At 38.7% G+C, this 18,834-nt stretch overlaps 3 protein-coding genes and 1 long non-coding RNA gene across 6 annotated transcripts in view; 1 reads left to right on the top strand and 3 right to left on the bottom strand.

Moving 5' to 3' along the window:
* The window catches only part of shoc2 (SHOC2 leucine rich repeat scaffold protein), a 16,347-nt gene extending 16,073 nt beyond the window's left edge, over window positions 1-274 (bottom strand). Inside the window, exon 1 of one of the 2 annotated variants that reach the window (XM_034239243.1) lies at window positions 185-274. The gene's annotated coding sequence lies outside the window, so the exon portion shown is untranslated. Of the gene's footprint in view, window positions 1-51 lie in introns of both variants that reach the window. The other variant, XM_034239242.1, reaches the window with a different exon arrangement.
* Window positions 1-3,985, top strand: part of LOC117561689 — a 4,446-nt gene extending 461 nt beyond the window's left edge. Inside the window, exons 2-4 of the long non-coding RNA XR_004571420.1 lie at window positions 1,509-1,615; window positions 2,614-2,678; window positions 3,271-3,985. This is a non-coding gene — a long non-coding RNA (uncharacterized LOC117561689). The remainder of the gene's footprint in view (window positions 1-1,508; window positions 1,616-2,613; window positions 2,679-3,270) is intronic.
* Window positions 3,884-13,244, bottom strand: pdcd4b (programmed cell death 4b). Its single transcript, XM_034239244.1, has 12 exons — window positions 13,114-13,244; window positions 12,541-12,633; window positions 11,879-12,193; window positions 9,878-9,972; window positions 9,388-9,501; window positions 9,033-9,254; window positions 6,218-6,315; window positions 5,842-5,956; window positions 5,179-5,286; window positions 4,938-5,048; window positions 4,695-4,834; window positions 3,884-4,599 (listed from the first exon to the last, which is right to left on the bottom strand). Exons 2-12 carry the CDS (start codon window positions 12,581-12,583, stop codon window positions 4,539-4,541), a joined length of 1,422 nt encoding a protein of 473 aa, XP_034095135.1. The 5' UTR covers window positions 12,584-12,633; window positions 13,114-13,244; the 3' UTR covers window positions 3,884-4,538.
* Window positions 13,245-13,780: 536 nt separating this feature from the next.
* The window catches only part of rbm20 (RNA binding motif protein 20), a 47,007-nt gene continuing 41,953 nt past the window's right edge, over window positions 13,781-18,834 (bottom strand). For both annotated transcript variants that reach the window (XM_034239240.1, XM_034239241.1), the window contains 4 exons: window positions 18,183-18,741; window positions 17,558-17,623; window positions 16,146-16,267; window positions 13,781-14,699 (listed from right to left, as the gene is read on the bottom strand). In XM_034239240.1, the coding sequence (XP_034095131.1) occupies window positions 14,631-14,699; window positions 16,146-16,267; window positions 17,558-17,623; window positions 18,183-18,741 (816 nt within the window). In that variant the 3' untranslated portion in view covers window positions 13,781-14,630. The remainder of the gene's footprint in view (window positions 14,700-16,145; window positions 16,268-17,557; window positions 17,624-18,182; window positions 18,742-18,834) is intronic.

Below are 18,834 nucleotides of genomic sequence, written 5' to 3' on the forward strand. Positions count from 1 at the left end.
GAAAAACAGCGGCCATTCCGAAGCTGAACAAAAGAGTGCGTTCGTACTCACCAGCTCAAAATGACACTTAAACCATAAACACGCCGCAGCGAGAGACTGGAGAGAGTGTTATCCCTGGCGTGATGCGAAACAGTGCTGTGGGGCTAAAACGACCACTGTTAATGTGATAATATAACTGTTTTACCTTCAGAGGTGTGACTCCGCCATCCTTGCTGCTTCCTCCTCTTTTCCTACACTGCTGCTCGGCTCCCCTCCCCTGCCACCAAACTGCGTCATTCGCACGCCTAACCAATGTTATCACGAGACTTTGAAATACAATCAAATATTCCTAGATAAACATTGGCTGTATTTACATAAATATGCTACACAAGTAAAATACTTGTTTTTGTGTGTTTTGTAATAAATAATAAAAATTTGACTTATATTCCATTACAACAAGTAAAAACCGCACAATACAAATGGTGTTTAAACATCCCCTACAGTGGGATGATTACTGGAAAGTAATTACATTTACTTGAGTATTTTTATATTCTGCTACGTAATACTTTTATTCCACTATTTCTCAGATGCAAATGTTTTAGTTTTATTCCACTACAAAATAGCCATTCAATTAATGATGACACTATTATATCAAAGAGGCTGCTAATCAGCAGTTTGTAAAGTAATATCAGAATCGTTTTTATTACCCACTAAGTTTAAATACATCAAATAACGAAACAAGTATAATGTTCTCCACGTTGATCAGATAGAATATCAAAGATATCAACCTTCAATTATTGTCATCCAATATTGCCTTCCTGTATACAATGTATAATATATCTAAGAACGTGTTGATGCCTTTACTCTTTTTCTTTTTCTTTTTCCTAAGTGAAGTTTAAATGTAGAACTTTTAGAACAATGCTCTGAACAACTTTGTGTTTGCTATGATTTCCCCAAAGAATCGAAAAATCCAGCAAGTGTATACGAATATCATACAAATAATTCTAATTTGAAAGTAGAACCGCTGGATCCAGAATTTCTCATATTTCAAACACAAATATTAAATGTAAGCTGCATGTTTACTGGGAGTTTCAATATTCCTTATCATTTGGGTAAATGAATACTACATCTCGGTTGGCTTCAAAACTAGATGTACTTGTATGTACACACCTTAAACTAATATTTAAGATAATCAGAGACACTTTCCTCTTTCAGCAGAGGAATATGAAACCCACATTGTAGAGTTACAATGTTCACATATGCACAATAAAACGGAAACATCCAAGTAAAATAACAACTAGCACATGTATTAAATACTTTTCAGCCACTGTGAACTAAAGATATAAAGGAGTAGACAGTAGGCCTACATGTTGTCATCTATAAAACAGTGGAATATAATAATAAATTGAAATAAAGCTGTTAATCTCTAACTACATTCACGTCATGGAACATATTACTACAACAATTATGCAAAACGTTTACATTGGGACATATCGTTCTTATTGAGAGTTCCGCTGTTCTGCCTGCAGGTGTCAGTGCAGCGCTGTGCCTGATAAATAAGAGGAGAAGAACGTCACGTGATTCTCACACAAGCGTTGGCTTGACAACCACCGTAATCTCTTCCTGTTGCTAAAAGGTGGGCTTTTTTTTCTTCCAATTTGTTATGATTTAAATGTGTTCACAAACGACACAGTAAATATAAATAGGCCTAGGTGTATTGTCAGCTTTAATAATTGTATTTGACTGGTAGTTTGATAAAAGAAAGATACCGCTACTATAGCTGGGCATATGTTGTGATAGTACGTACTAAAGCTAGCTAGTGTTTTGAGCTAACGTCGGCTGTTATGCTATACTTACGGTGTCGGTAAGTGTCTGATTTTAACTCGTCGAACGAAATTACGTAACATCAAAACCAAGGTGGAAATTGGGGTCGAATAAAAATATAAAGTATAGATAAAATATTGAAACAGCTACGTATCAGAATCAAAACACCTTTATTCGTCCGACAGAGGGAACATTTACCTTGTTACAGCAAAAGTGAAGAGGCAAAATATTAAATAAGAGTCATGCATACAATCTTAAAGATAGCAATTACACAAATTACAATTCACCAAGGTACCCATTTAAAAATAAATAAATAGATAAATTAGTGTAACATGTACATGTGATGTGATAGCAGCCAGATAATAGTATTGAAAGTAAAAGTATATATTGCACGGTTATTACAGATTTTGTTACATTTCTTACATGTTAAATGATTATTATTTCCTACAGGATGGTCAAGTGTTTTCTTTGTCTGAGTTTTACTTTGTTGTATTGCCTTACTGATGTTACTCTTTTTACATATACTGATATTAAACTAGGTAACTGTTGTAACTTATCACTGCGAAATACATTACAAATGTTATCTCACTATCCTCCGTGTTCTGCATTAAAAATCCACTAAAGAATACCCAGCAACATTAACAGGTATCCTGATGAACCCAGTGTCACATTTTTAAATGTTTTTCTGCTCTTTTTTTAACCAGAGCTGCTTGCATTAGCAGACACTAAGTTCACTGCCAGTAAAACCTTGGTTTCATTAATGTATGTAAGATAAATCTGGTTACATTTAATTAAATGTTTACCTTTCAGAAAGCCACAAGAAGACACAATGCCAGAAGTCAAGTCAATATTCAGAGAAGTTCTGCCTAAACAAGGTGGGTACCACAGCAGCTAGCTATTTGGACAGCAGCACTTACAAACAAAAGGCTGTCTGTGAAACTCAATACATGTGAACTGTTTAGAAATGTGCAAAAGCTTGCAAAATGAGTCAGTGGTTGCTCTGTGCCCGCTCTTTAGTCTCTCTTACAGCTCAAAACCATTGACATTGTTGCTCTACAAAAAAGTATATAAATGAATTGTAGTTCATGGCGTTAAAAGTGCCATCATTTTTCACAAGTAATTTATGGGCAGACCGACAGATATGTTACATTTCCAGATGTTTTAATCAGTGTAAAACATTTTTAAAACATCAGCAAACAATTATGTAATGATTCACAACTGCAAATATAACATGTGGTCCTTAAAATACTAAGGGTTGGAGGCTCCTTGAGTGACACCATTTAACTGCAGACCTGTTTGCCAGTGATGCTTTCACATTTGTAGTAATTCATTTCAAAGTTTTTAGGTAGAACTTTTTCACTGCTTCTGTGACGGACTACCATCCAGCCAAGTCTTAATATGTTTGCATTCAAGCCAAGATTAGTTGATGAGAATGTATGTTGTGTTCTATTTTGGCAAACTCCACAGGGCAACTTTCCATGGAAGATGTGCCTACCATGGTTTTGTGTAAGCCAAAGCTGCTCCCACTCAAATCAGTCACACTGGAGAAACTGGAGAAGATGCAGATGGAGGCTCAAAAGGCCGTCAAGCTGCAGGAACTGGCACTGAAGGAGCAGAATCAGTAGATGACTGATTGGAGGACTCATAACAACATGAATGGTCAAACTGGCATCCCTTCAGATGGATGGCACAAACCCAGATTTTTACGCACGGGAAGAAAATGTTTTTGTTAGAACAGTCACAATGTCAAGAAATGTGTGATGTTTGGCTTCAGAGTAGATAAGCTTAGAAGGGAGTAGCAACCTGAGCTTACAAACTCCTTCACTCTTTGAAGGTCTAAATGTTTTATTGTTGATTGATCTTCTGCATGTCACCGTTAAGGATTACATCTATCGCTTGCCAGTGTGGTTGGCTATTAAGACCTGTGCGCTTCATGAGATGTTCCATGTGTATTACTGCATCTGTGATTTGACATTAACAAGAGATCAGTTAACAGCTTCCTTATCGAGTGAATGTAGAGCAGTTTATTTGTCAGATCATAGAATAAAGTTGTTTGTGTCAATTACAAATACAGCCTTAGGTTGTTGAATAGTGATTTAATGAACAAACGAGGAGCAATACGTGGTACATTTCACTCCCCAGTATTCCCTAGGTATAAAAATAAACACAATTTGTGAAGTTATTTCACTGTTATTTGTTTTTGAAATGTACTCGTGTCTTGATACCTTCAATTAAAAACATCTTTGTGTGATTGAAAGGGTAGAAAGAAAAAGCCAACACAGCATAGAAACAGCAGCTAAATAGGGAGACAGTATTGCATTTTACCAACGTGCTCCCCTTTCTTTATTTTTGTAATACCCTTTTATAAAGCTTTTGACACAAACCAGTCATCTTTGTACAAACACTGCTTTCTACAAAACACAAAAGGAGTGGCAGTGAACTTGAGAAAATACTGTACAAAACAACATGGAATGACTGACACTGCGAGGTGTGGCACTTTAAGGGTTAGCTTATGTAAATGTTTGTATTGAAACACCTTGAAGAAAATGCTCTACTTCAGGGTCAATCAAAAGTGCAGTCGTTTTTTTAAACACCCCACCTCAATTTCAGAAATGTACATTATTTTGACTGTTAGAAGGGGAAAATTCGTACCCAACTATTTCGGAAAATATGCACGTAAAAAAGGTAGCTCTGTCCTCTGCTTTTCAGGACATACGGCACATAGAAATGGCTCCTCAGTAACTTTCGTGTTTCACAACACCACCATCTCCCTCGCTGACAAATCTCTTCCGGCCTCTGACAAAAGACAAAAATAATCAACATTCAGTTATAATTTCTCTATTTTAAACAGGAGAAAATTGTTAAGAGAAAAAACAATAGGCTGCACTTACCGACAGGGACAAAGATCTCTTAATTTTACATCAATGATTCCCATAACGAAGCTCTTATCAACAAATTGCTCCAGGATGTAGTATGCGCGAGGGACATCAATGTTGATTTCAGCAATGTCCATATAAACTCTTTCAAAGCCCTAAGAAAGAAATAGACTATTTAAAACAGCATCTTCCAAGGATAGCAAACAATGAGCCGCTCCATGGTGCAGTGCATCACTCAGACACCAGGTGGCGCCTTACCCTTCTCATTTGGTCCACAGTGATGACGGAGGAAGCAGAGAGAGACTTGAGAAGCTGCAGAACCATTCTCAATGTTTTCTCTCCTTTGGACTCCAACACCAACACTATCGCCTGAGAAAAATAAAAGTATCCACAGCCATGCATTAGTACTAAAAACATTGGCTAGTATCCTATATGCTCGTGATAGGTGAAGCTTTAAGGACAGACTGAATGTGGGCTGTTCTGTCAGCAAAGTGTTTACCTCATAGACAAACTCATGGTGGAAATGTGGGACCTCCAGATCCCTCAGGCACCTCTCAGCCTCCTTACTGTCCCCAGACAGGATGTACTCCTTCAGCAGCAGGTTCACCTGACAGGACAGAGGAGAGGACATTATTTATAACTCAAAATTATGTTTTAAACAAAAAAGCAATCAGTCGTTATTGTAAGGAATTCTTGGACTTTATTTTGTGATAAGGCTCTGTTGGAACAATAGATGTTCATGAAGCGGATATCACACCTACTTTTCTTAGAAATACCCATCTCAACAGAAAGTAATACTGACATCTACATCAAGAGTGTTTCAAATGTATTATTGTGTCTTCTTGAGCATTTGAAAAAAGACCATGTTCTTTTTTAGAGACAGGGATTCACATTGACATGTTAGGGCGGAAATATTTGCGAACAAATGGTTAAATTAAGAGTTCTTTGGAATAAATGAAGAGTGAGCATTTTCAACTGTGTGCTATTTTTTACCTGGCCATCAATACGTCTTTCAATACGTCTTTCTTATATGTTGCCCTCGTCACTGTGGTGAAGTTACCAAACCATTTAAAGCTTTAGAACAGAAAATGTTTACTTTCACATACATTTATTGGTCATACAGAAAAAGTCCATCATCTGTGTCTTTGCTTTTGTAATGTACCTCTTTGATAAGCTGTATGACAGGCCTCTGGCCCCCTCCGGTCCCCCACTGGTTGTCTATGCGTAGGCCCCCCCTACTCATCTTTAGCAGCACTGCTGCCCGGTCGAGTGATGCTCTGCAAGACAAAAAAAGAGTTGTTTGGGCAGAGTTGTCACACTGCCTTTCATTCTTTACTGCCCCACTTCTCCAATCTGCTCATGATCACACTGTTCTCTACTTGCATACAAAAACGCTAACAGAGAAGCTTTACCAGATCACATTGTTGTTTTACTGAAAAACACGTTGGGTACGGCTCGATTCCTTTATGTGATCTAGAACTGTTTGAAACCCTGACATAATGTCTCTAAATGTACTCATGGCAGTAACAATCACATACCTTGTGTATTGACAGTCAACTCTGCCTTTGAAGCCCTCGATGTAACTCTTGGATAATATGTTGTCGCTCACAGCACGTGCAATGAATTGGCCCACCAACTGGAGAATTAACACAAAAGGGAAGTGTGTTAACAAAACAAATTTCAAGGCAACATGTTAAAAAAGGCTATTTATAGAGAACTGTTATTCTGTCCACTCCTCTTAAAGCATTTCGCATAAGTGGGTCTTTTTGGACCCGGTGAGGTGGTTTTCTTGAAGTATCTTTGTAATTACATTTTTTTATCATTTCATATTCCAACTATTCCTCAAAAAACATGTTTTGGATATCATGCCATTCACATTTTAAGAATGAGTAGACAAGAGGAGAAGAGATGAGTTTTGAAAAGGGACTGGAATACTGTGAGGGTCTCAGAATAGCGGAGATCTTTGGGACAATATGTTCAAAATATAAAATCTTTTTTCTAAAATTAAATATAACATATTTCTAATGTGAACCAAAATATAATACAAGTGATTTTTCTTAACCAAAAAATGGCATAAAAACACATTATTCTAATACGGGTCCTTTTAGACCCACTTATGGAAGAGTGTCGGGTCCAGTCACTCGTGCATCTAAGGGTTAATGTGAGTAAGGCAAAAGGTGACAGATAAAGACTGTAGATTAAAGTAAAGCACTTCGTGCACATATGACTGACACTTGTACAGGAAGTGTTCAAGAACAAAGTGAGGAGCGAACATTTTGTTCAGAAAGACACTTCTGTTTGATTGGCTCACTATTTTAGTCTGCAAGTCATATTTAAAAATCATTGATTATTTAAATGTTTTAGTACATATGTCGTTCTACCACAGTAAATAGAAAACAGCTTTGTTGCATGAGAAAGCAGGACATTTTATTCACAATTACTTCTTTAATAAAAGTCTATTTGCAAGTGAAAAAATGTTGTTACTCATTGTTTGGCCAAAATCCCTAAATACTTTCATTTTGAAGAACTAGAGGTCCAACAAAAACATGCCATGCTCGATGACTGTTTACAGTAGTGCGAGCGCATGATTCGGGGGAAACGAAAGAGCTGTCTTTGCTCTTCTGGCCACCACTAAGCCTACGCTCATCACTGATCATTGTTCCCCTTCAAACAAGAGGCAGCTCAGTCTCCTTTGACCCATGGCTGTGGCTAGACTGGCAGGCACATGAGGAGAAAGAGAGGAGTGTGAAGTGTGTGTGTGAAACCGAGAAAGAGAGAGTGAAAGGGGTGAAGGGAAGGAAGTTGGGGGCAGGGCAGAGACATAATGCCCCTTTAAACCCACAGAGGAGGGACAGAAATGACGAGTGAGCCCCAATGAGACGGTGACAGGAGGGGTGAGGGGGGGCTGGGCGACCAATAACCCTTTGCCGTCCTATGCTGAGCTTGCATTTTGCGAGCGCAGACAGACAATGGACAGAGATCTCATGTCTATGCAGGCTGAAAACACACACCACACATTAGTTCTTTCAAACACGGAGTCACATAAACCCACAGTGTTGTTCCCCTCCGCTCCACCAGACTGTTGAAACAAAAGCACGCCATCTCAAACAGAAAACACACTTTCAGCCAACAGGTCTGACGGCTCTTGTGTGTTTACTGCAGAGTGACTGATATACAAGCCTCTTTTTCACATCAACCTGACCTGGTTCGTAAACAGAAATTAGGAAAACATGTGGAACTACTGTAGCTCTATGGGTTTTTTGTTGTTATCATTTAGAAATGTGTCATCCAGAGCATGAAATCCAAATCCTCTCACAGCTCTTTTAGTAATAGTCTGGATTTTGAAGTTAATACTTAAATCACAACAATTTAAAAAAGGTAGTGCAACAAGCATTTGATATATATGGTGGTCTATATCACCCCTTGCTGCTAAATACCAATCAACTATGTGCAATATGTGCTATATATATATATATATATATATATATATATATATATATATATATATATGCCGTTAATAACTGTGTAATTTATAACCGGCTACTAATCCTTAGAACCGTTACAAGGTGTGTTTTTTTTGCATTTTGTATTTTGTAAATTGTGTAACTTGCTGCAGCTAAATACCATCATACTATGTGCAATATGTGCAATATATACATATGCCATTAATAACTGTAATATATACCTGGCTGCTAAATCCTAAGAACTGTTACAGGATTTGTATTTTGGAAAGTATTTTTCATATTATATTTTTTTATTATATCATAACTTAGTACTTTTTTCTTAACATAGGTAACATTAAGCTGTCTGTGGCTCTTTCCTGCTGTAACAAATGTCCCCTCTGTGGGACTAATAAAGGTATTCTGATTCTGATAAATGGCTTTGTGACGAAGGTAACTTCGTCACTGTGGACGGATGGCTTCGGGCCTTGCATGTGTGCACATTTGTATACAATTTATACTATTGATTGATGTAGTGTTTATTGTATTTTATTTTGAAATGTGTTCCCTTTTCCCCATGTCTGTTGCTGTTGATTGTGTGCACCTGGTGCCCTGTGTTGTCTCCTCCCCCCTCACCTGTGTCCTGTTGGGTTGGGCATTTAGGCTCTGGGGTTTTGCTGTTTGGGAGTGTTTTTGAGATCCTTGTGGCTGCAGGATGTGTGCAAGGTGAACAGCAGGATTGAGGCTGTGAACTTTGTGCCCAGGATTTTAATAAATGCCCACGTCGGGTTATATTTTTGGACGTTCTGCCTCTGCCTCCTTGCTTGGTCTGGGCCGCTCAACGGTCAGCTTCACAGGCTTATTGAGCTACATATGTACAAACGCGTATCTCTTAACCCTTCAGAAGGCTCACCTGCGGGGCTCCGGGTGTGTCCAGCACCAGATCAGGCAGCTGTTGGAGCAGTTTGTCGAAGGAGTTCTCCATGTCGCTGGGGGACAGCACCGGCCCACACAGGTCGGCCAGCAGCGTGGAGGTGAGCTCCCGCTGGCTGGCCTTGGCCTCCAGGGCCAGCGACACGGCCAGCGAAGGAACCTCGCTCCGCATGGGACCCAGGTTCAGTCCGGCAAGCAGCTCCTGGAGGGGGAGAGGGACATCAGCAAGGCAGGGTCTTCAAGGTTGTGTTAATGTCAATTCTTGTTATTCTTAGACTGTTTATGTACACTCTTTGAGCACATTTTACCTACAGGTGGTTTCTCTGCACACTTACCACTACTTCATTTGTGTCTCCATGTTCAAAGTACTCTTGCACTATAGGGGTGACCGTCTTCTGGAAGTCCTTCTCCTCCAGCGGGGGAACCACAGTCTCATACACACAGTTTTCCTGACCAAACACAAATACATTGCCAGTTAAATGTTTCAAATATGAAATAAGGATGACGTGCCAAGTATGCTGCCAATTGTTATCATGCATTAACATTTACTTCAGTTTTGAGTATTTAAATGATTATTTTATCCACAAAAACAGAAAGATTTGGAAAGCGTACACTCTCATGAATGTTAGCACAGATACGTCACAAACTGCGGCTTCAAAAATCACCCCATAACAACAAATTCTCAATAAAATAAAAACGCACAATTTCTTTCTTTTTGTTTTGCAGGACTGTGAATTGGATTACATTGGATTTAACAAGTTATCAGACTATTCCAAACGTGACATTGATTAGGAAAATGTACAATATCAACGCCTGCATTAGTACCTGAGCTTCGTCATAGTTGGGGTCTCTCTGATCAACCACCTCCCGTCCATACACTTCCCCAGATCGGCCCCAAACCCCTTTCCCTCCGGCCCCTCCTGTGGACAAAGATCGGTGATAATGTTAGACATGACACATCTGTATGCGTACATGTACTAAAACCTACATCTTTTTAACCCAAGGACCAACCATGCTGTGAAATAATCCCTCTATCTGGGCAGGTGATGCCTTTTTATGTGTTACACAAAGAAACATGCTAAATCTTAGGTCAGCACAAACAGATTGAAGACAGTTCAAGATGTACCAGAAGCTTGTGTGCTTTAAAACCGCTATTCGTTCAAAATGTGGCATATGCAATGCCACTATATTTAGCACAGCCCACACTGGTTTTGCAAATCGGCTCTACTTGTGCACTAAGACATGGCGGATGCTTTCGCCAACAAATTCTGCACATGGACTGCAATAACAGGATTCCACTGGCGTACCAGTTCTGTTATGAAACCAGAAGAACCAACAGACATCATATGGGCTCAGAACAGTCTCATAATACACACATGCACACAGAAGGATTCACACTTGTATTTCATGATCCGCAAAAGGATTCACACTTGTGTTTTTCAATGCACACACAAATGTGTTCCGTTTCATATACATGTAAATAAAATCCAAATACAGAAAAAAAGTTTTACATGTGTATTTTTGATCCACACATTTGTTTTCCATTTAAATCCTCTGAACCTGCAAACACAAACCGCTTCCTGTGCATGGATCGCTGTGCATTCGTGTGTGGGTTTTTTGAGACTCCCCTGACGGTCAGCCGATTCGTACTTGTAATTTTTTCTATCTATAGCCAATCAGATGTCTCCTCAATTCTAAGCCAATCACATGAGCGCGCCCCCACGAGGGTAGATTTCTTGCGTTCATGACGTAGCGCTTCATGTACGCATTTTGCGCTGTCCGGAGCTGACAGGTCCATGGAGCCTTCCTGCAGGCGCTAATCTCAGGACACCTCCACTCTCAGTACAGCGCCACTTTCCGAACAGGAAATGCACGCAAATACAAGCCTTTATTTTATTAAGGTACAGCGCCACTTTCCAAACCATTGATGAATGCTTGTGTAAACAAAAACGGCAGGCAAAACTGTTCTGAGCCCATAACATCATGCCAAGAGAAACTACACTTGCTCAAGTTCCACTGCCCATCAGGAAGAAAGCAAATAGACTAAACTGTCCTGCAGACAAAGAAGTGGGCATTGCATGCTTTCAACACGGAGTGAGGACGCACAGTGTGAGACAGCTGGACTATCAAAAGATGATGGCACTTACTAAATTCTGTTCTGCTTATACATTGTGATTTTACTTCTAGAATATAGTCAAATGAAAGGCAGTTTAGAGCAGCCATCTTTAGTTTGATGAATATATTGGCTAAACAAAGTAAGTCATTATGCAACATCAGGTAAATACATCAGTAGGGTCCCCCATTACTAGGCAGTGCACAAAGACACTTAGCAATCTCATACACAGTGGGCCATCAACCTTATAAATGTCACTTTATAATAAACTGTTCAAATAAAAGCCAGCTGTCTCTGTACACAATCATGGCAGTCCAAAAGGTTTTATACACATCCAATAATAATAACACAGGAAACTTCTGTTACACTAAAACAAAGGTTACCATGTTACTACTATACTAAGTATTGCAGAGCAGCCGGTAAAAAAAATACGTACTTTGAAATCGGCGTGACCTTTTTAAAACCACCAAGCCATTTGTGTACATGCCAATTAGTTTATGGGTCATAGATGCATGCCAACAGATGATAACAAGTAGTTCACACAGCGATGATGATGCCGCCCCCCCCCCCCATGTAGAACTGCAACACCAAAGGCTCTTTTACTCACTTTTAGTATCCTGTGTAAATGACCAGCAAAAGGTTATTCTTTGAAAAGAAGAGAAACTGAGACATTTGATCTATTTAGCAGCACCACATCACCATTTCCTACATACCTTTCTTTGGCAGACCTCTGCCCTTGCCCAGTCGGGACTTCCTGTCCAGCAGCTTGCTCTTGGGGCTGGTGGGGGCCACAGAGGTTCCCCGGACAACTTCTCCATTATCGCTGAGAGAGTCCCCCCGGCCTGAGTCCCTGGAGGAGTTCTTCCTCAGTCTCCGCTTGGCCTTCGCCTTGAGACGTGCTTCGTGGATGCTGTTGCTCGACGAGGTCAGCCAGTTACCATTTATCTCATTTTTTATGTTTTTGTTGACAACCAACCCTGCATTGTCTTCTTCTCCAGATAAAAAAGAGTCACTCAGGTCATCTGCCTCTGTTGGATTTCAAGGGAAATATGGGGGAAAGTTAATGTTAATAACATATGAGAAAGTGGATCTCAAGCTGAAATACATTTGATTCTTTCTTGTTTTACTTTCCTAGGGGTCATGTGCATACACAATATACTCAGGAAAAGACGCTTAAAGTCACACTTATGTATTGTAGTCAACTTTTATCTGCTGACACTCACAATATGTAGGATGAGCGACAACATGCAATCTATGCCAAAACCTGCAGGCAGTGCAAGAAAAATAAGCACTAAAACCCACTTCCGCACGAAAAAGCCCCATTGCCCCATCTCAGACACAGCGGAAGAGGCATTTAAATCGTCGTCACACTCACCAATGGGGTTTGCGTTGAGCCAGGCCTCGCAGTCAGTTGCCATATTTTACAATAGAAAAGAGATTTTGCAGCAGAATAACGTGCAAATGATACCTGCAACATATAACAATACACATCCTTGTTATATGCAGAAAAGAGTTATCAATAACATGCCCAGACATGTTGCAAGGCAGCCTCCCCTCCCCCGTTCATTCAAAGTCACTGTTGACAAACAATGGATAGCGTTGCGCTAGCTTCAATGTTCCCTGTCATGATAAAGAGCTGCGTCAAAAGACTCCCGAGTATCTGACTACTCAAATACAACTATTACCACTCAAACACTATATGCTAATCAGCAGTTAAGACTTTATTTAATGTTCGTTTGTATCACTGACTCGACGTATCTGTTGTTGTATCGGCAGTAAAAGACAATATCTAACTAACGTCAACTGTCCTTTAGCTGGCTGCACTTTTTTTTGTTGCGACAGCGATAACAAATACATTTATCCTTCATGACCATGACATATAAAATATGCATTTCAATCTCCTTTGATTTGTCGATCGAATATCTCAGAACAAATACAAATTACTGACCGTCTGTTGCGTCCAAGCCTCAAACTCTGACACGGAGCTTTCCTGTTGTTTTTGTTTTATCTACCCAGCAACGCAGGCACGGAGGGCTGTGTTTTCCTCTTCTGATTGGCTGGAGGTGTGGGCTTTTAAACATACAACCAATGAAAATGCAACACGGGATTTTCTTCAAGCATTTTCCGTGTTGTTTAAAAAGTGCTGCCCTCTAGATGTGGTGCTGCAGAACAGCTCTTACTATTTTTGGGACTGCAAAGTTCAGTGTTTTATAATGATGGGCGAGGATGATATTGATGAGAAATGGAGAATTATGAGTTTTTAGGAAGTTACCAATTAAGTAACACTGGAAGAGGTTAAACCACAGCAAAGCTAGAGAAATGTAGTTTGGTTTACTATTTCAAATGACAGACTAAGTAAACAGACTAAATGAGTGACAATGACAATTAAAAAAAACAAAACTATCAGGGTTGATGTTACCTTTCCAGAAAATCAAGAATATATTCAAACTAAGTTTAAAGATCTTAAGACTCACTCATTTAGTTAAAGCAAGTGGTGTTCTGCCTCACCACTTGGAGGCACTCTTTTACAACTCCTTCACTCAAGTCTTAACCATAGCTGATTCCCAGTCTTATGATGACAGTATACTATTATGCCTAAATAAATACACAATATGTTATATTCCACACAATTTATTCACGTTTTTTGCATCAAAAATCATATGAAAAGTTTGTCAAACGAAACAACACTATCATTGATGTCACAGGATTCACAGTATACAAAAACAGAGTATGGCATGATATCCCTCTCTGAACAAGTCACGGTAAACATTGCATGATTGACTCTAATTAAACACATGGTCCAGTTTAAGGTCTCCGATATAAAGGCATTTACATATTTTGGCAAATATGACTGGGATTGTCTCGTGATTTCAACTCAAAATAAAACATCACAAAAATAAATATATCATGATATAATATTTTGCAACATTATCAATCCAAATGGTTTATATTTTATTACCTTATTTACCATTACGCTATTTGTGCGCAAACTGGCACCAAGACTCTTATATAAATAAAAATGTAATGTTGTTTTCTAAGCTATACATTAAAATCTATTAAACAAATACAACAAACCTGAGAATCAGTCTTAGTTTTTTAACTGAGTAAAACATGACTTGCCACATATTTTAAGTCATTTTACAGATGTAAATGTTTAATCGTAGCTAACATTTAAACTCAGAAAATGGACTGAACATTTCCATTATTACAAATACAAACATTTTATCACACACAATCCAATAAAGTCAGCTGTAAGGAAATGAATAAACCAAATCAAATCAAATTAAATATTGTAGCCTCACTTTACATTACACATCAGGTATGTACAAATTTGAGAGTACATGTGGGGCTGGGATTGTCAGTGCCATCGAACATATTTAGACATTCCTTCTCCCAAAATATCAAAACCAGTGCAATTGTCCACTTGCTCTGCAACACACACACAAATCCTTCCACTGTGAGACGTCACTGTGTAGCCGAGGGTTCAGAAAGTAAGCCCGACAGACCGTCCTCCGCCAGCTGGGACAGATACTTCTGTGAACCAGAGGAGAAAAAGAAAAACATTACAATCCAAAATAAATATGTATAAAAAATGTGGTAATGTTTTCCCCAAATTACAACCCAGACCAAAACATCCATATAGAGGCTCCACAGGGAGGAAATATGAAAAGCAGCGTCTTGCTAAATATCGGATTTGTATTCTGACAACCAGACAATCTTTTTGGAAACCAGCATGTTGTATTTTACTAAACATTTTTAAAGTAAAATTAAACATTTAATAAAAATGGTTTTCAGTTTATTCATCACAAGTTAATTGCAGTGAAGAATACTTTTGAAAGGATTTTCCGCAAATGCAACGATGTAGTTACACATTTTAATCTTTAAAATGAAGTATATGAATATAACATCAGCAATCACCAGTCAGTAAAACTGCATCCGATAAGCTCGACTCAAATATCTGAGGATGGGAGCCTAGATTTATCGGAAGCGGCTTTTTTCTCATCTGTTTATTTTTATTTTACTGCAGTTAAATATTTGGGTGAGAAGCTGTGCTTAATGATGTGTTGGAGTTTAAATTGAATTAATAATAATGTATACAAAAAGTTACAAATATCTGTTAATTGATATGTTAAAGATGTCTTTAGATGAGTAAAGTAAAACAAGAAACCTATGGTAAAAAAGGACCAAAAATGATGTAAAACTATTTTAATAGCAGAACACAAACAGAGAATCTTGACCGACAGCACAAGTGTTAAAAAAAATGTTTTCCTCTTGGAATGTAATCTATCAAAGGTTTGAATCCCTGCTCTCCAGCTTGCCTCAGCTGTGCCGCTGGGATGAGAAACGCAAGAAGGCTCAGTGCTGAGTAATCAGAAACTTAATACAGTTTCAAGTTTACGTGCAATGTGTATGTTCTTTCGTGTGTATGTTCTATTTTCTGTGCCCATCCTAATGCATTCAAGGCCTTTCTTTTGGATTAATCCGTTCATTTTCTTTTCAATTAAGTGTTAGGCTCGTACATTTTTCTTCTTGATTTAAAGAGTTAATCAATGATCAAAACTTACATTATTAGTTTCTTTGTATATTCATTGTTTTTTTGCACTGCAGTTTTAAACACCATACTTGATTTAAGTAAGATTTATCCCCAAAATGGGACGATCATTGGAACGAAAAGGAAAACAAATAATGTAACGTGCATATGCTGCATGTGTGTGAAGTAATAACTCACCAACTCAACAACAGGTGGTGTAATCTTTTGTAATCTTGTGAATGTTGCTACTAGACCACACTGACTTTGGACCACACCAGCAGTGTACAGTGTGGGCATACAGACTTTCATTTTAGCTGACACTAACTCCAGCTGGTATAAAAGGTGCGACAGTATATGCACAGAAAATATACAACAAATCTACATAAACACAATATGCTTGCTCGTATAATTCATGGACATTTAATTCATCACCAGAGTGCAGTGTGTACCTGGAGGTTCCTGTAGTGCACGGTGCTGCGGCAGTGTGTACTCTTGGCCGTCTCCTCACTGTTATAGAACAGTTCGCAGAGCTTACAGTAGAAACCCGTCCTCGGCACAATGAACTCCACTCCTGTTAGACAACAAACACAACTATAAGCTTCGTCTGACTGCATCAGCGTTTTGACATTTAAATGATATAGTTAAATATAGTACTTTGCAATCGCATCATACAGGGATTCTGCAGGAAAAGTACAATTTAAGAACTTTTAAAGATTCTTAAGATCGTAGCGATTTAAATGTCATACCCATTTGTATTTTGTATACTGGCAGAAGTATATTGGAAAATTAGAAGACTGTGAAAGAAAATGAATCCCGGAATTATTGAAGTACTAGAACACGTTAAATAATACAATAGTCAAATATAACCGCAATCTAAGTCTAAATCTAGTTTAATGTAAAATCTTAAGGACTGCTTGCATAGCATGTAAACACGCTTCAGTGATGTGTTTAAGTAAATTCAATGAATAAACTTCATTTACCCACGGGATCTTTTTTTTTTGATGACCAACTTCATTATTTTTTGTTAACAGAACTATGAACTAATACAATTGTACTCGAGAGAAAATGCACATTGACAATTGAATGTAACACTTTTTAAGGATCACGGATACTTTGAACAATGAACTAAGACCAATTATAGTAAAAATCTCTTACTTAATACTTCATATTTACGTTCACAGATAATATTCTACTACATAAAAACTATAACATCATTTTATAGCATGTTATTTTCACTCTTTAAAAAAACAAACACTGTCTGAGCACCAAAGTCCATTTGAACAACACACATCTGACCGTGACAGTAAGAAAACAAAAAAAAATTGCAACAACAACAACCGGATGAGTCATCTTTGTTAAACTTGTCTCAGACAGAGACAGCCACTCGTGAGTCTGTACTGCGGTCTGCTGCTGATATCCGGCTCCACGGCTTACGTAAGTCTCCATGCAGCAGGCCCAACGCTGGCCGTGTCATTCGAGCCGTAATGATAATATAAATACTCATCTCTCAGGGGTGCATTTCACAAACTGCTCACGGAAATAGGTCAGCAAGTGTCCAAGCAATTCCAATCAATTAGAGTGCTAATGCAACAGGTTGTCAGTGCACTTATTAGTGGGCTACATGATAAGACTTTAGGACTTAAATCAAAAGACTCAATGTAGGCTACTTGTCTCTGTGACAATAAGTCAATATAGACCTGGGCTTAATCCAGCCAGAGTAATCGGAGACCTTAAACTTGACATTTCTGACAGATTAAATAAAGTCACCAAGGATTTAAAATAAAGTGCATATAGTTCTCATTTGCAGTGTGTTTTTAAACATTCAAGTTCAAATCAGAGGAGTTATAAAACGTGTGCCTACCCAAAGGGATGCCATGTTCACTGACAGCTTTGTCTTGCTCACGAGACGGCGAGGGAGCCTCAATCTCTGTAAAAGGCATATTAATTATGAAAACATCACAAATGGTGCTTTTTGGGGGCGTGATCAGAGAGCGATCACAGTATACGGCACCCTTTTTAACACCTAGGTTACCAGAATGCAGTTTAGGACACAAAAATCCATTTTTCTTTAAAAAAAAATCGAATTCCTCATATCTCATACCTTACTTGTCATTCACTTTTACATACAATCCTTTTTTTCATCACAGTGCTATATTTCTATCTCATCATACGTCTTATTGACATTGTATCGTTTTATGATAAATAAATATTTTGAAACTATTTCCTTTGGAAATAAAAAAGACTGGTTGCAACAATAACTCTTGTTTGGAGTATAATCTATAGTTGTGATAAAAACTGCAGCCTTGTGTGTGAACTAGATACAACCGAAACATAAATACTTAAATGATTGATTCATTATTTGACTAACTCTCTCCTATTTAGATAGACTCTAAAAACGTAAACCATCCTGTAGGATGCCTACATCTGATCACTGGATCTCGCTTTGTTCTGCTGTAAACATTTGGCTTCTCTTATCTGAAAAGTACCTTTTTTAAGAATGCCGTCCTTGTGATGAACCCCATTATTGATTGTTTCTGGGACCTTTCCTACTTCCACGTTTTTGCCATCTTGTGATACGTAAATATGATTTTCCATCAGCTCCTCTGAAGGCCCACTGCGGGTCACTTTGTCCTCTAAACATGTCTCCTCCAGGGCAGCTTTGAACTCCTCACTGGGGAAGTCACTGAGGTCAGTGACTGGTAGCTCAGGAGTCGTTGCACTGAACATCTGCTCTTCAGGACTGCTTGCACTTATAACATTCCCTGGCTTTTTGTTAACAGATGTTTCTTCTGGGTGTCCAATATCCCTGCTAGATGTTTCCTGCACCTCCAAGGAGGAGGGGGTAGGGGGTGGTATGCACTCCTCCGCTGCTTCTTCACCTGTAGGCTCTTGGGGGCGGGATACAAACTCTTCCAGCTCGGGAAGGTCGGGCTCAACTATGGAATCATCTTCTCCTCCAACTTCATCTACAGTGACCAGTTCCTCCATGTTCTTAGGGTACCAGCAGTCTCCATCAGTATCATCTCCACTTTCCCACTCCTTCACCTTAGAGATTGGACCAAGAAAATAGTTGTTAATACTTCTATTCCAACTGAAGTAGCATTAACCTTCAAATTGCGGCATGAAGGAGTTTGAATG

The sequence above is a fragment of the Gymnodraco acuticeps genome, unplaced genomic scaffold, assembly GCF_902827175.1.
Source record: "Gymnodraco acuticeps unplaced genomic scaffold, fGymAcu1.1, whole genome shotgun sequence".
NCBI classification, from domain to species: Eukaryota; Metazoa; Chordata; class Actinopteri; order Perciformes; family Bathydraconidae; genus Gymnodraco; species Gymnodraco acuticeps.

What these genes read in the sequence shown, in the direction of transcription:
- pdcd4b (XM_034239244.1), bottom strand. Translation starts at nt 12,583, where the DNA reads ATGGCAACTGACTGCGAGGCCTGGCTCAACGCAAACCCCATTG. An exon ending in GCTCAACGCAAACCCCATTG is followed by an intron (nt 12,194 to 12,540) that starts GTGAGTGTGACG and finishes GAAATCCAACAG; the next exon opens with AGGCAGATGACCTGAGTGAC. An exon ending in ACACACCCGGAGCCCCGCAG is followed by an intron (nt 6,316 to 9,032) that starts GTGAGCCTTCTG and finishes TTAATTCTCCAG; the next exon opens with TTGGTGGGCCAATTCATTGC.